The 20,118-nt window shown below is 45.1% G+C and overlaps 1 protein-coding gene across 1 annotated transcript in view; it reads right to left on the reverse strand.

Moving 5' to 3' along the window:
* IL17RE (interleukin 17 receptor E) overlaps positions 1-20,118 on the reverse strand; it is a 76,425-nt gene that overhangs the window by 22,906 nt on the left and 33,401 nt on the right. The window contains exons 5-11 of the mRNA XM_061618883.1: positions 15,342-15,494; positions 12,877-12,980; positions 11,559-11,676; positions 10,112-10,251; positions 8,706-8,774; positions 8,348-8,414; positions 2,598-2,785 (exon numbers count right to left, since the gene is read on the reverse strand). Of these exons, the coding sequence (XP_061474867.1) occupies positions 2,598-2,785; positions 8,348-8,414; positions 8,706-8,774; positions 10,112-10,251; positions 11,559-11,676; positions 12,877-12,980; positions 15,342-15,494 (839 nt within the window). The remainder of the gene's footprint in view (positions 1-2,597; positions 2,786-8,347; positions 8,415-8,705; positions 8,775-10,111; positions 10,252-11,558; positions 11,677-12,876; positions 12,981-15,341; positions 15,495-20,118) is intronic.

Consider the following 20,118-nt stretch of genomic DNA (forward strand, 5'->3'; position numbering starts at 1 on the left):
CTGTGCAAATTGTCCCCTGCGGGACAATTCTTCCCTCCAACTTTCCCTCTCTCTACTAAGGATGAACAAATCTGTTAATTTCAGCTTCTCATTTTTCCAGTTCTCCATATTTCTGCAGCAATTTGTGGTTTTTTAAAATCTTCATGAAAATTTGTCAACATTATAGTGTAAATATCTCCTAATAAACATATTTTATATGCAGCTTTGACAAATATACACATTTTCCCAAGCATTTTTCCTTAATAGCATTATTATTATTATTATTATTATTATTATCATCATCATCATCATCATCATCTTTATTTATACCCCGCCATTTTTCCAAAACTGGAACTCATGGCGGCTTCCAGATAAAAAATACATACAATTAAAAACATACAAAGTCTACATTAAAATAAGATTAAACTATTTCCAATATTAAAACCATACACACATATAGCTAAAAGAGTTCAGACTAGTTTAAAAATGATATAATAGACATTAGCAATGCAGCACCCTTCACGCCCTATCCTTAGCCTTCAATTCCAAAGGCTTGTTAGAATAGGAAGGTCTTTGCTTGTCGGCGGAAGGACTGCAAAGAGGGGGTCATTCTTACCTCCCTAGGAAGGGAATTCCAAAGCCTAGGGACAGCCACCGAGAAGGCCCTCTCACGCGTCCCCACTAGTCATACTCAGAGCTTGGAAAAGTTACTTTTTTGAACTACAACTCCCATCAGCCCCAGCCAGTGGCCATGCTGGCTGGGGTGATGGGAGTTGTAGTTTAAAAAAGTAACTTTTCCAAGCTCTGGTCGTACTTGAGAAGATGTGGGTATTGAGAGAAGGGCCTCTCCTGAAGATCTCAGGGCCCGGGCAGGCTCATACAGGAAGATACGGTCTGATAAATAGCCTGGACCTAAGCCGTATAGGGCTTTATAGGTCAACACCAGCACTTTGAATTGTGTCCGGAAACAGACTGGCAACCAGTGGAGCTTTTTTAACAGGGGGGTAGTACGGTCCCTGTAACCAGCCCCAGTTAGCATTCTGGTTGCAGCACATTGTACCAACTGAAGTTTCCGAACAGTCTTCAGAGGCAGCCCCACGTAGAGCGCGTTACAGTAATCTAAACGGGATGTAACTAAGGCATGTGTCACCGTGGCCAGATCAGACAGCTCAGGAACGGGCGCAGTTGGCACACTAATCTTAATTGTGCAAAAGCACTCCTGGCCACTGCAGAAACCTGGGACTCCAAATTTAACGCTGAGTCCAGGAGCACACCCAAACTGCGAACCTGTGTCTTCAGGGGGAGTGTAACCCCATCCAGCACAGGCTGAATCCCTATTCCCTGATTCGCCTTATGACTGACCAGAAGCACCTCTGTCTTGTCTGGATTAAGCTTCAATTTGTTCACCCTCATCCAGTCCACCATTGACGCCAGACACTGGTTTAAAACCAAGACAGCTTCCTTGGAATTAGGTGGAAAGGAGACATAGAGTTGGGTGTCATCAGCATACTGATGGCACCGAACCTCAAACCCCCGGACAACCTCTCCCAGCAGTTTCATGTAGATGTTAAATAGCATAGGGGATAAAACTGAGCCCTGAGGGACCCCACAGGCCAATGGCCAAGGGGTCAAACAGGAATCCCCCAGCACCACTTTCTGGGTTCGTCCCTCCAGGAAGGAATGGAGCCACTGCAAAACAGTGCCCCCAAGTCCCATCCCAGCAAGGCGGCCCAGAAGAATACCATGGTCGATGGTATCAAAAGCCGCTGAGAGGTCCAGCAGAACCAACAGAGACACACTCCCCCTGTCCAGTTCTCTGCGTAGGTCGTCCACCAAGGCGACCAAAGCCGTCTCTGTCCCATAACCAGGCCTGAAACCAGATTGAAATGGATCCAGATAATCTGTTTCATCCAAGAATCCCTGGAGCTGGGAGGCCACCACACGCTCTATTACCTTACCCCAAAATGGAATATTGGACACTGGCTGGTAATTATCCATTATGGAGGGGTCCAGGGAGGGCTTTTTTAACAAAGGCCTTACAACTGCCTCCTTTAGGCAACCTGGAACTCTGCCTTGGTGTAAGGAGGCATTAACCACTCCCCCCACCCACTCAGCCAGTCCCTCTCTGGCACTTTTTATAAGGGTCTAGCAGACATGTGGTGGCTCTCACCTCTCCAAGGATCTTGTCCACATCCTCGGGCTGTACAAATTGAAAAGAATCCATCATTATTGGACAGGCATGCATTCTTGTATGTTATTTTCACTAATATATGCATTTTTGCACACTTTCTCCCCCAAAGATGCATTTTTGTACCCATTATTTGGTTGGAGAACTGCATCAAAACATTCAGAGAAGTGCGAATTTCAATGGCTGGCTGTGTTTCGGTTCATGTATTGTTTTAAGAAGTGCCAATTAGATTTTCATTAAAGTGCCAACAAAATTCATTTTCGCCCCCCCTCCTAATCCCTACTCTACTTGAAAAATGGGCTTCTTACATTTGCAAGTAAATGATGTCTCTAAATCTGTACCTGGAGCAATGGGTTCCTAAAATCCACCTCCCATTCACCGAGCCACAAACGCCATTCATCACCATCCCACTGAGCTCCTAGCCTTTCACCTGATCTAATCCAGTGATCGTGGAATTGGGAATGTCTTGACAGGTTGCTTCCGGAGTGGCACTTTCTTTCCAGCAGAGGGAAGCAGTGAGAGAAAGCAGGCACCGGCCACTCAGAGACATAGCCATTTCAGCCTTGTCACTGGTGCTGTAGTCACGGAACTGCACGGAGGACCATAGATCTGTACCATCTAGAGAGGCAGGTGGGGGAAAATATATAATCACTAGAACTAAAATATATAATCACCAAACAGACACTGACACCACAGAACAGCAATGAGGAACCTGTGGCCCTTCATAGGCTGTTGGACTCTTAACTCCCATCAGATCCAGTCTTCATGGCCAATGGTCAGGAATGATGGGACTTTTAGTCTAGCAAGATCTGGACAGCCACAAGTTACCCATCTTTGCCAGATGATATTCTCAGTAATTTATGCCACCCCTTCCCCTCGCAGTAATTAAATTCTGCAGTTTAACTATGCACTGTATGGAGAAGTACAGGGTAACACAGGTGGAGTCATTTGCTATTATCTTTGCAATAGTCCTCTGAACTGTCTTAGGTTAAGAAAGAGCAATAGGTTCAGTTCAGTTCAAGTTTATTGCGGTCAAAGACCCACAGTATATACAGCGAGCAACATAAAAAGGGAATAAAGTAAAAACACGATAAAACATTAAAACAGAGTACAAGGTAAAATTGCATCAAGACAAGAGTATACACTCGGGGGCAGAGATATCCGTATTTGTTGGGAGGCATAGATAAGCTTAGCTACTTGAAGGGAGATTTCCCTATCAGAATCAGCCAGCAAGTAAGATATTGTGAATTCTGGAGGCTTGTATGGGAGCCTTGCCAGAAGAGGGGAAAGGAATTTTTCCCTTAACAGAAGATATAGGGGGCAAATTAAAAATGAGTGCTGAAGGATTTCAATGGCACCCATACCACAAGGACAAAGGCGTTGCACGGTGGGAAGGCCAGAGAACCTCCCGCTCAGCAAAGCAGAATGTAGGGAATTGAATCTGGCCTCGGTAAAGGCCAATCTAAATTTGGGTACTGTGAAAAAATCTAGATAAGGGGCAAGGTTTCCAGGATCCATTTTTAGCTTCAAAAAAAGGGGAGAGCATACTTTAGAGGCTCTATCCAATGAAGATTGTAAAGCCTGGGTGCGGATTATAGGCACGATCGGCCCAAAAATTTACGGCCATCAGCCATGCAGTACATTCCATGGATGCGCAACTGCACTCTAACCTAAGAGCTGCAGAAGCGACGCATCTCGGTACGCCAAGCACCCTACGTAAGAAAAGGGAAAGGACTGCTTCCACTGAGGAGTTAAATGAATGTATCCATATAGGGGCCCCGTAAAGAATTTGGGGGATGATTTTGGCTTTGAAAACCTGTATAGCTGCTGGCACATACTGCCCCCCTTTGGTGAAAAAGAAGCGTAATACACCCTTTACTGTATTTCGGGCATTCTTGATCGCCACTCTGATATGGGTTGTCCATTTCATCGTGGAGTGGAATATGATTCCTAAGTACCTAAAATGGGAGACCTGTTCAATTTGGTGTCCATTGGTTGACCAGGGAGAGGTTATTTTACGATTAGAAAATACCAAGATTTTGGTTTTAGAGTAGTTAATGATCAGTCGATTATCACTACAATAAAGCATAAAGGCTTGGAGCATTCGCTTAAGACCCACTTTGGAAAGAGAAACCAAAGCCGCATCATCTGCGTACAAAAGTAAAGGACATCTTACATCTGCGATTTTGGGGGAATGAAATTCCTGAGAGAGACAAAATGATCTCAGGTCATTTAGATAGAGATTGAAAAGCAGGGGAGCTAGTATGCACCCCTGTTGCACCCCCTTGTTAGAGAGAATGGAGTCGGATAAGCTCCCTCTCTACCGCAGCGTACACGTAGAGAAGTGCGCTGATATAAGTTGTAGATCAGAGTTAATAGCCTTTTGTCGATGTTAGTGTTTGCTAACTTGCTCCATAGGTTGTTCCGTGGAATTGAATCGAAAGCAGCTTTGAGGTCCACAAAGGCCACATATAGGCCATTGCCTCTAAGCTTGCTGTATTTTTCTGCCAGGTGACTCAGAACAAGGCAGTGATCGAAGACCGAGCAGCCTTTCCTGAACCCGGCCTGCTCTTTGCCTAATATGTCATATTCCTCAATCCAGGCATCAAGCTTTACTTTCAAGTATGCAGCGTATAATTTGCCAATGATCGATAATAGGCTAATTGGCCTGTAATTAGAGGGGTCCTCTCTGTCTCCCTTCTTAAATATAGGCACGACTATTGCTTCACTCCAAGATTCCGGTACAAGACCGGTATTATTGATTTTGGTAAATAGATTGGCTAGAATAGGCGCCCACCAGTCTGGAAATTTTATTAACATTTCTGACGGGATATTGTCAGGGCCGGGTGCCTTGTCCGTCTTCAGAGCGGCAATCAGAGCTTTTACTTCTCCCTGAGAAACAGGGGGCCATGGCGGAAGAGCCAATAGATCAGGGGGGGCAAAGGGACTTTGATCTGGGTGACGGACTTCCGCGTACATGTCAGTGAAGTACTGCACCCAGGTCTGGGGGGAAATATTACAGGGTACTATGAGTTCGGTGCGGGAAGCATTAGAGATGAAGGCCCAAAAGCTTTTGGAATCTTTAGATCTCGATACCCGAACTAAAGTCTCCCAGTCTTGCTGTACAGATAGCCTTTTCTTAGTAGTCAGCAGAGATTTATATTCCCTTTTGATGGCATAATATTCAGAGGGAAGTTGGGAGAGATTTTGCTGACGATAATGTGTATAAACATTCCTCAGCTGTAATTTTAAGGCCAAGCATTCCCCATCAAACCATTTCGCATTACAGCTAAGGGTTTTTTTGGGGACAAGCTGTCTAGAAAAAAGGACGCTGTTCAAATTGGAAATTAAAGATGAATATTCGTCTAGAGGTGACTGGGGGTTATTGGGTTTCCTTAAGTTTTCCCGAATGGTGATAGCCAGAGGGGGGAAAAGGAAATTTTCAGACCTAAGGGCCAGCTGTGATGACCATCTTGTCCTTCTGCCCTTAAAATACTTGCCGCTAGCGGTTGGGTTATGGAAATTCGCTAGCTTGAGATTCTTGGGGCAAGCGCACTCGATGGTGAGCAGTAAATGATCACTATTTTGTCTATTTCCTACCTTGAAGGCAGAGATCAAGTTAAGTAGTTGGGGGGCAATCATTGCATAATCGATAACACTGCTTCCGTGAGAGGAAATGTAGGTGTATTCCGCACTGGCGCCTAAATGTTCAAGGCCGTTTAGTATGGTCAAGTTATGATTACCAGCCAGGCGAGCAAGACACATTCCCCCATAATTAATTTTGGGATCCTTTGAGTGCCTGTTAGATTTAGGGATAAGGTGGTCACAGTTTTCACCACCCCATAACCTAGACTGTGGGCAGTGTGCGTGTAGTTGATGGACCTTGAAGGATCTCCGGAATCGGCCATGCTACCGGACAAACTGCGTAGGTGAGATCCAACTAACGGCATTGGGGGTTTAACGTTAGTATAGTATCTTTGAACAAATATACCCATTCCTTTTAGGCTGCCCCTTGCGCTAAGAATTTGGTTGACTTCCTTGCTGGAGTGACAAGTAATAATCAGGCGCCAATCCCACACGTTGTTGGAGATGTTGTTCATTGATCTGATGAAATTTGTTCGCCATGGAGCAAGCGTCGCCTGGCGGAAACAGTTGTCCAGGAACAGGATACTCGGAAATAGAGGGCGCCGTCCCTTGGCGTTATGTTTGTACCCGATAACCAGCTTGTCCGATTGCAGTGTCAGGTTCCACCTTATTGAGTGTCTTTCAATTGACTCAGGCCTTTGCTCCGAATAGTCCCTCAGAAGAGACTCCAGTTCTGCACTGTCCTTGACCGAGGTAAAGCTCTGAGAATCTGACTGAGTCTCCATCAGCTGCAACAAAGATTTTCTCCGGGCGCCCTGGCAATGGGCTTTTGGTGGATCCTTCTTCATTGGAGCATCCAGTTGTTTGAACAGAGGTTTAAAGTTCATCTTATTAGCATTGTTGTACTGGCTGTTCTTCATATTTTTCGATTTTTTGGGTTGATTGGTGTTTAAGGTAGAAGTGGGTTTTTTCTTCTTCTTTCTGCCTCTATTTTTGCTCATGACTAGAGTGCGGTTATAAGGCGGTTCAGGTCTATAGATAGAGTGTTCTGAAGCTGTTCCTCCACCACTTGGGGGCACTAATACTCCCACCAGCGTGGTAAGTAGATTGTTTCTGAAATATATGCCTTAACTAACTTCATTTCCGCAAGCAGAAGGGGCTGCCAATCTTGTGGGGGGTCTAAAGAAAGGGATCCGTCCTTTTCCTTTTCACTCTCAGCTGAGGTTATAGGTGGTTGACCCATGGGAGGGCGATAGGAGTCAATAGTAAGGAATTCTGAAGACGGCTCATCGTTTATTGCGCTCAAGGAAAAATTTAAACCTGCATCCTGCAGTTCCTCTGCAAGGCTTTTAGCAGCTGGAAAGGACGTATGGAGTTTAGCAGAAAGGGGATGCGCTACAGTCCATTCATTTTCCAACCATATATTCGTGGAGTTAGATAAGGGTTTCTGAGACGTCGGGGGGGGGTAAATCGTTAATGGGGAAAAAGTATTCTGTAATCTTGTTCTGGACACTATTTAGCACAGTAGTTTCTTCCACAGTTGGACCCAGCTCCTGATAATTACTTCTAGTCAATACCATCTTAGCTCCGTGCCCCTTGCCCCATTTGCCCCGTTTGCTGAGTAAGGCAGTGGGGGCCGGCACTAGAGTTTAACTTAGCTGCTATACTTGGCTGGGCATTTATTTCAACGGCCTTCATGTGTATTGGTCACTAATTTGTAAGACCTCTAGCAGACGGCAGAGATGGCAGACAGATCCCCCGTAAGATTAATGGCGGATCCTCCTATGCTTGAGCAACCGTAAACAAGCGTATCAGTTTGCAGCTGTCTGAAGTTAGGGAGGATGGGATGTGGAGTTGTGCCAAAGTACACCCCGCAATCTCTCCCTTCCCTGCTTCTTATATCTTAGGCATGTCTGCTCCTAACAATCCTGTGGTAGTAGCTTTGAGTTCCTCGTTATGGGAGATCAAGAGCAATAGGTAAAATGCAACCTAGTAAGCTTCATGGCAAAGCGGGGATTTGAACCCAGAACCATCTGGTTCAAGTTGGCCACTTTATGCATTACACTGTGTTGGCTTTCTTTTGTCTGCTAATAAACTCTTTCTTGAATCAAATGCACACCTCCAGCAAAACAAAACAAAACCTCACATTTTTAAATCCAGGCAAATGCATTAGCCCAGAGGCATAGCCCAGATTTAATGACAGAGCCAAGAGTCAACAGAGCTCCAACTGAACAGGGGGTTGCATTCTTTCATTAGGGTTGCCAACTGTCCAGAAAAAAACCAGAGTGGCCTACTTCTGTGCCTTTACAGCAGCTTGATATGCAGAAAACAGCAGATGAAAATCTCATGGTAGCAAGGTAAATACACTTGCTAATCTCTGCACATGAAGGTCCTGTTAAAGGCCCAAGAGCAGAGGCCAGTAAAGAAATGTGGCACCTCTGTCCTTCACATCAGGTCTTACTACTGCCTCCTTTCTCATTCCCCCACCCCAGCTGTGCTCTTGGTTAAAGAAATGATATTGCCCTCACTTATGCAGAGCTAGTATGGCAGATACCTCTTGTCATCAGACCTGGCCCTAAATAAAGCAAGACTCACAGGCCTCTGGCTGATCCTGGAACGGGCACACATTCTTGCGCACGCCATCGTGGTGCTCATACGATGCCTAGGAGAAAGTGGGGAAAATCAGATGCAAGTTGGCTGCTTCCCAACCTTGATTCCTTCTGTGGGCCCCATAGGTGTCCTAGCATATAGCCATGTGGCAACAGGCACCCAAGAAACAAAGACAGGCAAGACCATTCTGTCTTAGGGTGCTTCCAGGCAGGGTCATTCAGATATTGCAAATGAGTAGCTGGCAACAGCTCCTTGAAAGTTTGGACTAAAACCCGGAGCGGATTCCACTGCCCCACATGGAGCCACCAGCTGCCACTGGCCTCCCAACTTGATGCACACGCACCTCAATACATAAGCAAGGAAGCAGGAGCTCATACAGCAGTACGGCAGGTTGATGGCTGGAAACCAGAGCCTGGCAGAAGAAGGGAAGAAGAGAACAGGACCACAAAAGGCATTTAGACTCGTAATAGAAGAAGAGAGCATCCCATAAGCTTGCATTCCTTCTGACCCAGCCCACACATTGCCCTCCTCATCCTCCAGACTCCACTTCTCCTGTCTTTTCCTTTTGATCTCATTCCTTCTTCCTTTGCAGCCCTGCATCAGTTGTGGGCTGTGAGGTGGGATGTCACTGCTGCGTCGCCTGCCCCAGCTGTGATGGTGGTGCTGCTTGCTCGGACTGGAATGGGGCAGTAGCAGGCAGGTGGGGGAAGTACCGGGTTGCTAGTGGGCACAGGTGTGCATGTATCTGCGCCCCCTGCTCCCACCAACTTGGTGTTCCCCCACCATTGCCCTGCCCTGCCTTATCCCAGTGACTGATGAGACAACAGGAGAAATAATTCTCAAAGACGCCAAAAAATAAATATTCTTTATTTTGACAAATTGCCCAATGCATTTCAGCCACATGGCTTTTGTTAAGGACTTATCTAAAAAATAACAATAGAACAACTGCTTTCTGGTTTTGGTGTTTACACCCCAGTGAGTGGCATCGCCACCACAGCCAAGAGGGTGATGCAGCAGCAGCAGCAATACCCCATCTGCCAATGGATGGATCACATCTCCGGCTAGCTGAATGAGCCCACACAGTCCCCATCCTGCCCTCTGCCCATGGTGGCCAGGAAAACCTGCAGACGTGAAGGACAATGGAATAAGGTCCCACTGAACGTACACAGCTGTCTTATTCAGCATCAGACCAGCTAGTGCAGAGAAACATAAGAAGCTGCGACATACCAAGCCAGATGGTCTATCCATTTAACCCAGTATTGTCTACTCATTCAGAGTCATTCAGATACTGCAAACGGGTCATTGGCATAGATTTGTTTTTAAATGAATCGGATTTCCCCTGAAAAGAATAAATCCAGATTAAAAGGGGGGGGTTATTGGCATTTTAATGCCAAAGACATTGGCTGCATACATTTAAAGCACATGGCTTCCTTCAAAGAATCCTGAGAACAGCAGTTGGCCCCTCACAGAACTACAGTTCCCAACACCCTTAACAAACTATAGCTCCCATGATTCTTTGGGGAAGCCAAATGCTTTAAATGTATGGTATGTATGCAGTCACTGACTGCTTTACAGGATCACTATCCTCTTCCCTAGTGATTCTACCAAAATTGCTTCTGCTCCCCCTGAAAATACTGAAGACCTCCCTCCCCATAGGGATCACTTTCCTGTCCTGCCTGCTTGCTTTTCCTGCCTACCAGCCAGGCCCATTTCTGGTCCTCCCCCTCCCCCTCCAAGGGGAAGTCCCACCTGCTGATGGAAAGGCTGGCGCAGCTCCTCACACTCCAGGGCCAGCTGGTGGCAGAGTCGCACACTGATGGCAGGGCCCTCAGGAACAGACACCTCAATAGCCCGTGCTTCTGGCAGCCATTTGTGGCAGAATTCAGGTCCTAGGAGAGGAAAACAGGCTGTGGCAGAGGAGAAAGCAAAGGCCCACAACACCAGCGTTCCTTCTACCAAGTTTACAATTTCTCCAAGACTGGTCATTCTCTTCTCTCAACGGTGTTCCTTTTGTCACTTTCCATCCCCAGCATTACCTTTGCCAGCTCAGGGCTGCCACAGAGTGCACTTCCAGAGGGCCCCATTTTCAGGTGGGATTCAGTGACATATTAGCTAGTTCAGGCTGCACAATTAAAGTTGATTTAGAGCTCTTGCACAGCAAGCCAGCTTCCCCCACAAACTTTTTGTAACAAGGCAAATGATTGGGAAATGCACCAGAAAGTGTGGGATAACTCTTGCTTGATGCAATGCCATCTAACCTCACAAACAAATCAGAATGCATGCTCAATGGTGGTGGCTGGTGCCCTTTGGGCAGAGCTTGGAAAAGTTACTTTTTTGAACTACAACTCCCATCAGCCCAATCCAGTGGCCATGCTGAGTGAGGCTGATGGGAGTTGTAGTTTTAAAAAAGTAACTTTTCCAAGCTCTGCCTTTGGGACTGGTGGGGCGGAAAGCAGGGAGACCAACAGTAGGCGGAGCCAGAGCCAATGATAGGTGGAGCCACAGCCAATGATAAGCAGAGCCAGCTAATTCTAGTTTTGTCCCCATCATTCTCCCTGCTGAGTTCTCCAAGGGCAATGCTGAGACAAAGGAGGGGGAAGCCAGCAAGGCAGTGCTATTCCCCTGGACTGGAGATATGTAAGAAGGCAGGCAGATGGAGGCTGGCTAAGGGCAGACTGGGTTGTTGGGACAGTGCCCACTCCCCCTAGTGGACTAGCCTCCACTGGTCCTCAGTTAATAGCTGACATTGTCTAATCTTCCTTCAAACTTTGAACAAACAAATCAGAATCAATGTTCAATGTGTAAGTTGTTTGGAAGTGACAGAATCCCTTTCCCTTCAGTAATGCTTCATTCTGCCATTTTTATTTCTCCAAAGCAGTTCTGTATGCCAAGGAGGGCATGTTTAAGTAGTTTTATACTGGGTACCATTGATTCCCATTTAGGGTTGCCAGGTTCAGGGCCTGAGACTGATCCTGTATCTTTAGGAGAAGAGAAAGTCAGCCAAGTGCAGGTGTTCTTGCAACTCTGTAATGGGAAAAACCACAAGGTGAAATTCTCTTGGGAGGCCAGGCCTGGCAACCCTATTCCCATTAGAGATCATTGGAGGCTTTTCTAAGCACAGAATTCCAGACCCTTTAACAATAGAAGATATAAGCAGCAACAGAGCAGGCCTATATATATCCTGGCTGTATCTTACCCAATTGATTGTTAGTGATGAAAAAGCTTTGGCTGAGGCTTAGCACCCCACTTGGAATAGTCTCCAGCGACACAAGCACCCGTTGGCCACTCTCTGCCGGGAAACAATCAAACTGCACCTGCCATTAGGGAAGAGAAGGCCATAGTGAAAATGGTGCCCACCAATATTCTCTGCTTGTAAATCATGCTGGATCCTTAGCCTGTCCCAAGCAGGAGTAACCCCATAACCAGTGAGTGCTGCAGTATTGCGACGTAAACTATTCTCTGGTGAATCTCTTAAAAAGCCAGAGTGAGTGACTTAAAAGCAATACTTCACACTCTATAGCTCAGTCACAACCATTCAAACCTCTCAGCATTAAACCCAGTGACGTGTGCAGGATCTTTAACATATCAGCTTTTCGTTTTTAAAAGCACATTTCTAGCCCTCATGAAATGAACCATAAAACGGTGAAGCAAACTCTCTTAATTCCCCAAGTCTTCTCCATCTGTTACGTGTAGGAGGAAATACTTCCATACAATATTTTCCCACAAGTCTTGCTAATAAGCGATGGGATGCCGTGCCTCAAGCTTGCCTGGAAATCATGAATACAATTATTCCTAAGCCTCGAAGAGCATGTATGCAGTTACTCAACAGGACTTCACTTTGCACATGCTCAAAGACATCCCAATCATTATTATTTTACACAGAACTAAGTCTGTCACTGAAAACAGGTTCTAGGGCTTAGTCCTGTCCTTAGTGATTTTTCTACTTCCTGACATACACACCACAGAACACACCGTGTGGTAGATCAACAGAACCATCAAAAGCTGGAGGTTTGGGGAGCACAAGAGAATAGTACACAGACTGTATGCAAGTTTCCCCCATTCCTGTAATTTAGGCCAGGGATGAAGACTCTGTGGCCCTCCTGATGTTACTGGACTACAACTGCCATCATCCCTGACCATTTGGTTTCCAGAAAATTCCACCGGCTTCTACATTTTGCAAAAATGTATGCACTGCTACTAAATGGACACCGCTATGAATGAGGAATCTACCAAGACTGGTAGTTTCCTAATGCAGCAGCCAAAAAGGGATAGCGCTCTGATGTGTACAAGGTTTCCACCTTCCTTTCCTGGCAGAACTCTTGTACCTCTGACAGCTGCATGGCAAGCAGAAATTCTACGGCTGCAGTTTTCCCAGCATGGAAATAAAGGAGAACTTAACTAGCTGAATTTCTGCCTGTCACACAACTAATACATGGAGGCACCTGGGGAAAAAAGGAGCATCCCAATCTAAGTCCAACTAATCCGCAGGAATGGAGGGGGCATCGATAACTAACCAACATTCCTGTATCTGTCTGGTGCTTCCGTCTCTTCAAGATCTGAAGCCAGCCAGAACGGTTAGAACGTAGAACCAGGAAATGCAGTTCCAGTCCTTCAATGCCTAAGGTCGGGGGGGGGGAAAGAGAGAAAGAGAATAGCGCTAAGGAGAGACACAGGCAGCCCAAGGCAACAACAAATCCTGAAGAAATCCTGAAGAGAGAGAGCTTGTCATCTACTATTACTTATTTATTATTTTAATAATTTGTACATTGCTTGATACTGCAGTTTCTAAGCAGCAGTCATCGTTGTTCCACCTCTCATGGTGCCAACAAGGCTGCATGCATGGCTTGCATTTGTAGGTTTGCTGTTCAAGCCCAAAATATGCTTCTCTAATATGAAGTTGGGGGTTCTAAGGCAAGGGTGGGGAACTGGATTTGGCAAGTGGGCTGGAACCTTATCTTCTACTACCTGCCCCTGCAGGCCAAATTTGACAGGTGGGAGGAGCTGTTCACCTGTTAATGACATCAACTGGCCCATTTTTGCCCAGGCGCACTTTGCAAGCCACTGACAATCAGATGATGCACAGTGCTATGCAAGTCATCAGCCGTCAGCTGATTGTCAGGGCTTGCAAAGTTCCATGCACAGCACTATGGGCTATGCAAGTCCCAACAATCAACTGATTGTCAGTTTTTGCAAAGCTGCATCTGTACCTACTCCACACTTGATGCCATATGAGGACCTAAGACATTCCATTTTTTAAAACCAGGTCTCTCGTCTTCATGGCTGCAGATGAAAGATTAAAAATGGCTCCTTGCTCCTCCTCTATATGCCATTGTCCTTTTCAAGATTATTTGGAAACTGAAACATAGAACCAGGAAGGTATTTTTTTACCTATTTCAGTCTGATCTTATTTCTTAGCAGCAGAATTTGGGTGGTGGGGAGTGTAGAATCCACACATGTCTGCTTGAGAACCGGCTCCTCAAGAACATGTTCTTCCTTCCCCACAAAGTGAGGCTGGGACAGGGGCAAGGACAGAGCAGGCCAGCAACTTTGCAGATGTACGAGCACGCCTCTCCAAACCAAGAAGAGGATGATCCGTGCACCTCTCATCAGCACCTTGCAACAATTTCTCATCATTAGAGACCTGCAGGACCATCTTGTCTTCTCCTACATTAGTTCTTATTAAATAATGTGAGAGAAGTGTTAGTATTAATTTATTTTAATTATGAATTGCTTCCCAATATATTTACAATATAACATGACTCAACAAGTTAATATATAAAACCAGTTAAGACAATTGCACATATAAAAACAATTATAAATATTTTTTAAGAAAACAATTTAAAACAACATGTACATAACATCCATTCAGATCCAAGACAGATACCAACTGGGACAGAAATTTTAGACGGCTTATTGAAAAAGGAATGTCTTTAGAGGTGCCAAAAAGACAATAGAGAAAGCACTTGTCAAATATGCAATGGGACGGAGTTATTTTATTTTATTTATTATTTTATTTATATCACAAGGGGAGGTGCCACCACACTAAAGGTCCGATTCTGACATCATGCAGAATGGATCATCCAATAGGATGGTACCAGCAGGATGCCCTCTCCTGCTGAACGTGGTGACCGCTTGGGTATATAGGAGATGAGGCAATCTTTTAGGGCTTTGTACAGCAACACCAGCACTGTGAACCTAGCCTGGTAGCTAATTGGTAGCCAATACAATTCTTTCAGCAGTGGCAAAATGGGATGGTGATATTCTGCCCCAGGAAGCACAAGAGCCAATGCATTATGCACTAGTTACAGTTTCCAGGTCAACCTCAAGGGCAGTCCAACATAGAGCATGTTGCAGTAATCCACTTTGGAGGTTATCAGTACATGGCTACAATGGCCAGGCTAACCTGATCCAGAAACATCAGTAGCTGTCTTACCAACCAAAACTGGTAAAAGCCACAAAGGTCACCTGGGCCTCTAGTGACAGAGATGGGCCCAGGAGCACCCCCAGACTACAAGCCTGCTCCTTTAGGTAGAGTGTGACCCCATCCAAACCAGGCAAGTGACCAGTTCCCGGGACTCAGGAACCTCCCACCCACAGTATCACCATCTTGCCAGGATTCAGAGTCAGTTTATTGGCCCTAATCCAGCCCATCACTGAGTCTAGGCACTGGTCCAGGGCTTGCACAGCCTCTCCTGATTCAGAAGCTACAAAGAAACAGAGCTGGGTATCTTCAGCATACTGATGACACCTAACCCCAAATCTCCTTAAGACTGCTCCCAATGGCTTCATGTAGATGTTAAATAGCATCAGCGACAGGGTAGTGTCCTGTGGCACCCTGCAACACAACTGCCAGGAAACTAAGAGATAATAACACAGTGCTATTCTCTGAAACCGACCCTGGAGGTAGGACCAAAACCACTGTAAATAGAGCTGGTTCAGGAGGATGCCATGGTCAATGGTATCAAAAGATGCATCATACCTGTACCATTCAGAGCCAAATGAACACGCACACATGTCTGGCATTCATGGCACAGCTGAACTGTGCTTAGAGCAAGGATGGGCAAAGGCCGGGATGGGCCTTCCTGCAGCTTCTGCTGACATCGGGGTTTGGACAGGAGCAGGGGACCATGCACTGTAGAAAAGAACAGAAGGAGCAACGTAAATTCTCAGGGCCAAAAACCAATCAACCCCCCTGCTCTCTATGCTTCAATGGAGTCTATTTCACATGTCTTGTTCAATTGTAGTTATTACGAAGGGGCCAGAAAAGATCTAATATACCCTAGAAACATTTCTTTTCTGCCACCATTGTGTCTGTGGGGAGCCGGCCAGCGGAGTTGTTTCAAGTGGTCAGAGGTCTCTTACATTGTGGCCCCTGGGAGGGTAATATAGACCACTCAACAGCCCAAATGACACTTTGCGGACAAAATCACTCAGATTCGTTCCGACTTGGATGCCATCATTGATACAGCTTCAGTGGATGTAACCTTGGCTCCTGCTTGTCCAATAATAATGGATTATTTTCAACTTGTACAGCCCGAGGATGTGGACAGGATCCTTGGAGAAGTGAGAGCTACCACATGTCTGCTAGACCCTTGCCCTTCCTGGCTCATTAAAAGGGCCAGAGGTGGACTGGACGAGTGGGTGAAGGGAGTGGGCAATGTCTCCCTACAACAAGGCAGAGTTCCAATGTGCCTAAAGGAGGCAGTTGTAAGGCCTTTGCTGAAAAAACCCTCCCTGAACCCCTCTATAATGGATAATTATCGGCCAGTGTCCAACATTCCATTTCTGGGCAAGGTAATAAGAGCATGTGGTGGCCTCCCAGCTCCAGGGATTCCTGGATAAAACAGATTATCTGGATCCATTTCAGTCTGGTTTGTTAGACCGTATCTCCCTATATGAGCCTGCCCGGGCCCTAAGATCCTCAGAAGAGACCCTTCTCTCTATTCCAACACCTTCACAAGCACGGTTGGTGGGGACGCGAGATAGGGCATTTTCGGTGGCTGCCCCTAGGCTCTGGAACTCCCTTCCCAGGAAGGTAAGAATGGTTTCCTCCTTGCAGTCCTTCTGGCAGCAGGTGAAGACCTGTTTATTCTGATAGGCTTTTAGAACTGATGGTTCTTAAGGACGAGGCTTGCAGAGGTTGCTGTGTTGTTTTTTACTGTTTAACTGAGTTTGATTCATTTTAACTGTATGTTTAAATCGTTTTAATATTGCAAATAGTCTGATTTTTAAGGTAGTTTTGTATGTTTGTAACTATATGTAATCATCTGGAAGCCGCCTTGAGTTCCAGTTTTGGAAAAAGGGTGGGATAATAATAATAATAATAATAATAATAATAATAATAATATGCAGCTTTTCCCAGGCCGTTCCTCTGAGTTGCTTCTGATTGTTTTATTTGAGGGCTCAGATAAGGAAACTACTGAGCAAGTGGCAAAATTCTTGCTTGGCCATTTTGACCAGACCCTGTATGATTGTTAATGGTAATTAAACTAATTGAGTTGTTTTTACAATCTAGTATGCTGTTGGTTGTAGTTTGTGTTACTATGTAGTTTTTTATTTCTTAACATCTAATATTATGTTCTGTATTTGTGGTCAGTTGACTGTAAATAAAGATTTGATTGATATATGCTTTAATTCCAAGCCTCCCAGTAGCATTTGTGGAGTTGCCTGAGCCCAGCTGTGCTATTTCCTTTCATACTCAGGTGACCATCTTCACAGTAGGTGGGCTCCTAGATGTCATATGCCCAATCCAGTGTTGGATAGTGGCTCTAGCTGCTATAGTATGTGATTTGGACTGAAAGGACCTTAGTTCAAATCCCTGCTAAGCCATAAAGCTCACTGAAGAACCTTAGACCAGTCACTATCTCTCAGCCTAACCTACATCACAGGGGTGCTGGGAAGATAAAGTGGACAGGAAGTGGAACAGCACAAGCTACCCTAAGCTCCTTGAAGGAAACAGAAGATGTAAAAAATGTAATTACTGAGGGTGCCTCCAGATTGTCACTATTTTGCAGGAGGGATTCAAGCACAAACCAGAACTTGCACCGTTCAATTGCCCTACTGGAATAAATTCACTTCAAAAACAAACAGGCTTTTTGCTGTTTGGAAAGTGATAAGTAAATGTTTTGAAAAATGTGGGATGGATGAATGATTAATGGAAAGACATTTAAACACCTTACAAGCAAATCAGGATGGATGCAGGATGAATGTTTACTGTTATATAACCTTCCCACAAACAAATCAGAACAAATGCTCGATAAAGACTGGATTTAGTCTAAAAAAGAATAAGGTTTGTGCAAGCAAATTAGAATGAATGCTGAATAAATAGGTTGCCTGGAGGAGCCCTAGTAGGATATACTGGAATACACAAGCCACCTGCACAGTAACACTGCTAGGTAATTTTAGGGCTCATCCAGACGACTGCAAAATGTGTGACACACCCGCTATGTGTGTTCATTATTTTTCGGTCGTCCAAATCACGTCTCGTGCTGTTACACATTTTCGCGGGTTAAATCCGCTCCTTGCAATACCGGCAAAAATGCGATTTGCTGTTTAAAATCGGGAATCATCCGCTGTGCCTTCAGGAGTTAGGATGCAATACTGTGGACTTTACAGCTGATGGGCGGTTCTTGGGCGTTTCCCCTTGCCCCTTCTCCTCATTCCAGCCAATCATGTATCTGCACTTTTGCACATGTGCGAGAATAAGCCCGGGAAAATTCAACCAATCATTGCATTGGTGGGGTGTTGGGGGAGGTTACAACTACTGCGCAGATGCATTTTATTTTTTGCCAGCCTGCAAACTAGGCGGCCGCTCTGGGTGAGATCCGCAATGCACAGCAAGCAAGAAAGGGGTGGTGGTCGGTTTCAGCCTGCCTCTGGAAAGCTTTGTCAATTTCATTGTACTTGCTGGGGTTTTTGCTTCAAATCAGAAAAGCATACATTAGTTTAAGTGTAATATCGCAAATACAAACTTAGAAAAGGGCTTCTGGTCGGTTTCAAGCCTGCTGGAAAGCTTTGTCAATTTCATTCTCCTGGGAAGGAAAGGGAGAAGGAGGGGGGGTGACACCTTTCTTGCTTTTTTGAGAAATAAGTGCAATTGCCAGCTGTGTATCTCCTTAAATATCCATAAAGGCAGAAAAGCATACATTCATTTAAGCATAATATCGCAAATACAAACAAGGCAGGTGTGAAACCGACCAGCAGCCTTTCCTTCCGAGGCGAGAACTCCTTTATGGCCATATTGTGCTTCGTTGCAAAGGGGGAGAGGAGCATACGTAATTTTTTTGCTGATCAATTGGTTGATAGGGGGAGGTTTTAGAGGCGGAGCTTGGAAAAAGCGAAAAGAATGTAGGAGTCTTACTGCTGCGTGTGCGGGTGCAAACAAGCATGTTTTTTAATTGGGAAAGAGCGAACTAAGAGGCAAAGTGAGGACTATCAGATGACAAACCGAATATGGAAACCGTGGATTATCCCGCTCCATTTGGATAAGCCCTTAGACCCTCAACTTCATGGTCTTTTGGAATGCCTCTCCCAACATGAACCTACCCAGACCCTTAGCTCTTCTTGTGAAGAAGGCTCAAAGGGTGGGACAAGGGAGAGGGCCTTTTCAGTTCCCCACCTGTGGAATACACTCCCCAGTGAGGTCTACCTGGTGCCTTCCTTGACATATTTTTGGTGTCAAGTAAGGACTTACCTTTTTTCCTAGGCATGTGCTAGACTGGGATGATGTTGTCTGTTATTTTTATGCTGCCAAAGCTTTCTGTGGCTGCATTTATTTATTACATTTATATACTGCCCCATAGCCGAAGCTCTATGGGTGGTTTACAGCAATTAAAAACAATAAAAACAAATATACAAATTTTAAAACACAAAAAAAAAATTAAAACCACAATTAAAAAAAATTAAAAACAATTTAAAAAAGCACCCAGCACAGCATTTTGCAACCCCCCCAGATCAGCTGACTGTCAGATTGGAAAGAGCCACGCAGGGTGCTACACACAGCACTTTGCTAGCCCCTTTAGAAGTGAGCCACACCTTTATCTGCTCCACACCTGACATTTTATTTTATTATTATTTATTTATTACATTTATATCCTGCCTTTCTTTTCATGATTCTTTGTCTGTGTTAGAATTGCTTTTAATATGTTTACTTTAATAATATGTTCTTAACCCTTTTTTTAAAAAATGTTTTTAACGTTGTTTTGTTTTAATGTATTTTAAGGTCTTTTTATGATGTTTTAAAGTGTTTTTAGCATGTCTGTTTGCCGCCCTGGGCTCCTGCTGGGAGGAAGGGAGGGATATAAATCTAATAATAATAATAAAAAGGTAAAGGTGTCCTCGCACTTATAGTACGAGTTGTTTCCGACTCTTAGGGTGACGTCTTGCGATGTTTACTAGGCAGACCGTACATATGGGGTAGGATTGCCAGTTCCTTTCCAATAATAATAATAATAATAACAATAATAATAATAATAATTGAAACCCAAGGCAGCTTACATATGGTTCCCAAGTGGTCTCCAATCCAGGCACTGACCAGACCTGACCCTGCTTAGCTTCAGCAGGGAACTGGCCTCATGTGCCTTCAGACCACAGCCTGGGACATCATGTGTGACTTCAGTTGTAGGGCAGGTGGGTGTGGCTTTGCCAAAACGGTCTCATGACACAAATGGGGAGGCCCTGGCAATCCCAATTAGGCACACGGGCCACAGGCTCCCCACCATTAGTGTACAATATACATCCCAATCTAAAACACATTG

This window comes from Rhineura floridana, chromosome 3, assembly GCF_030035675.1.
Source record: "Rhineura floridana isolate rRhiFlo1 chromosome 3, rRhiFlo1.hap2, whole genome shotgun sequence".
Taxonomy (NCBI): Eukaryota; Metazoa; Chordata; class Lepidosauria; order Squamata; family Rhineuridae; genus Rhineura; species Rhineura floridana.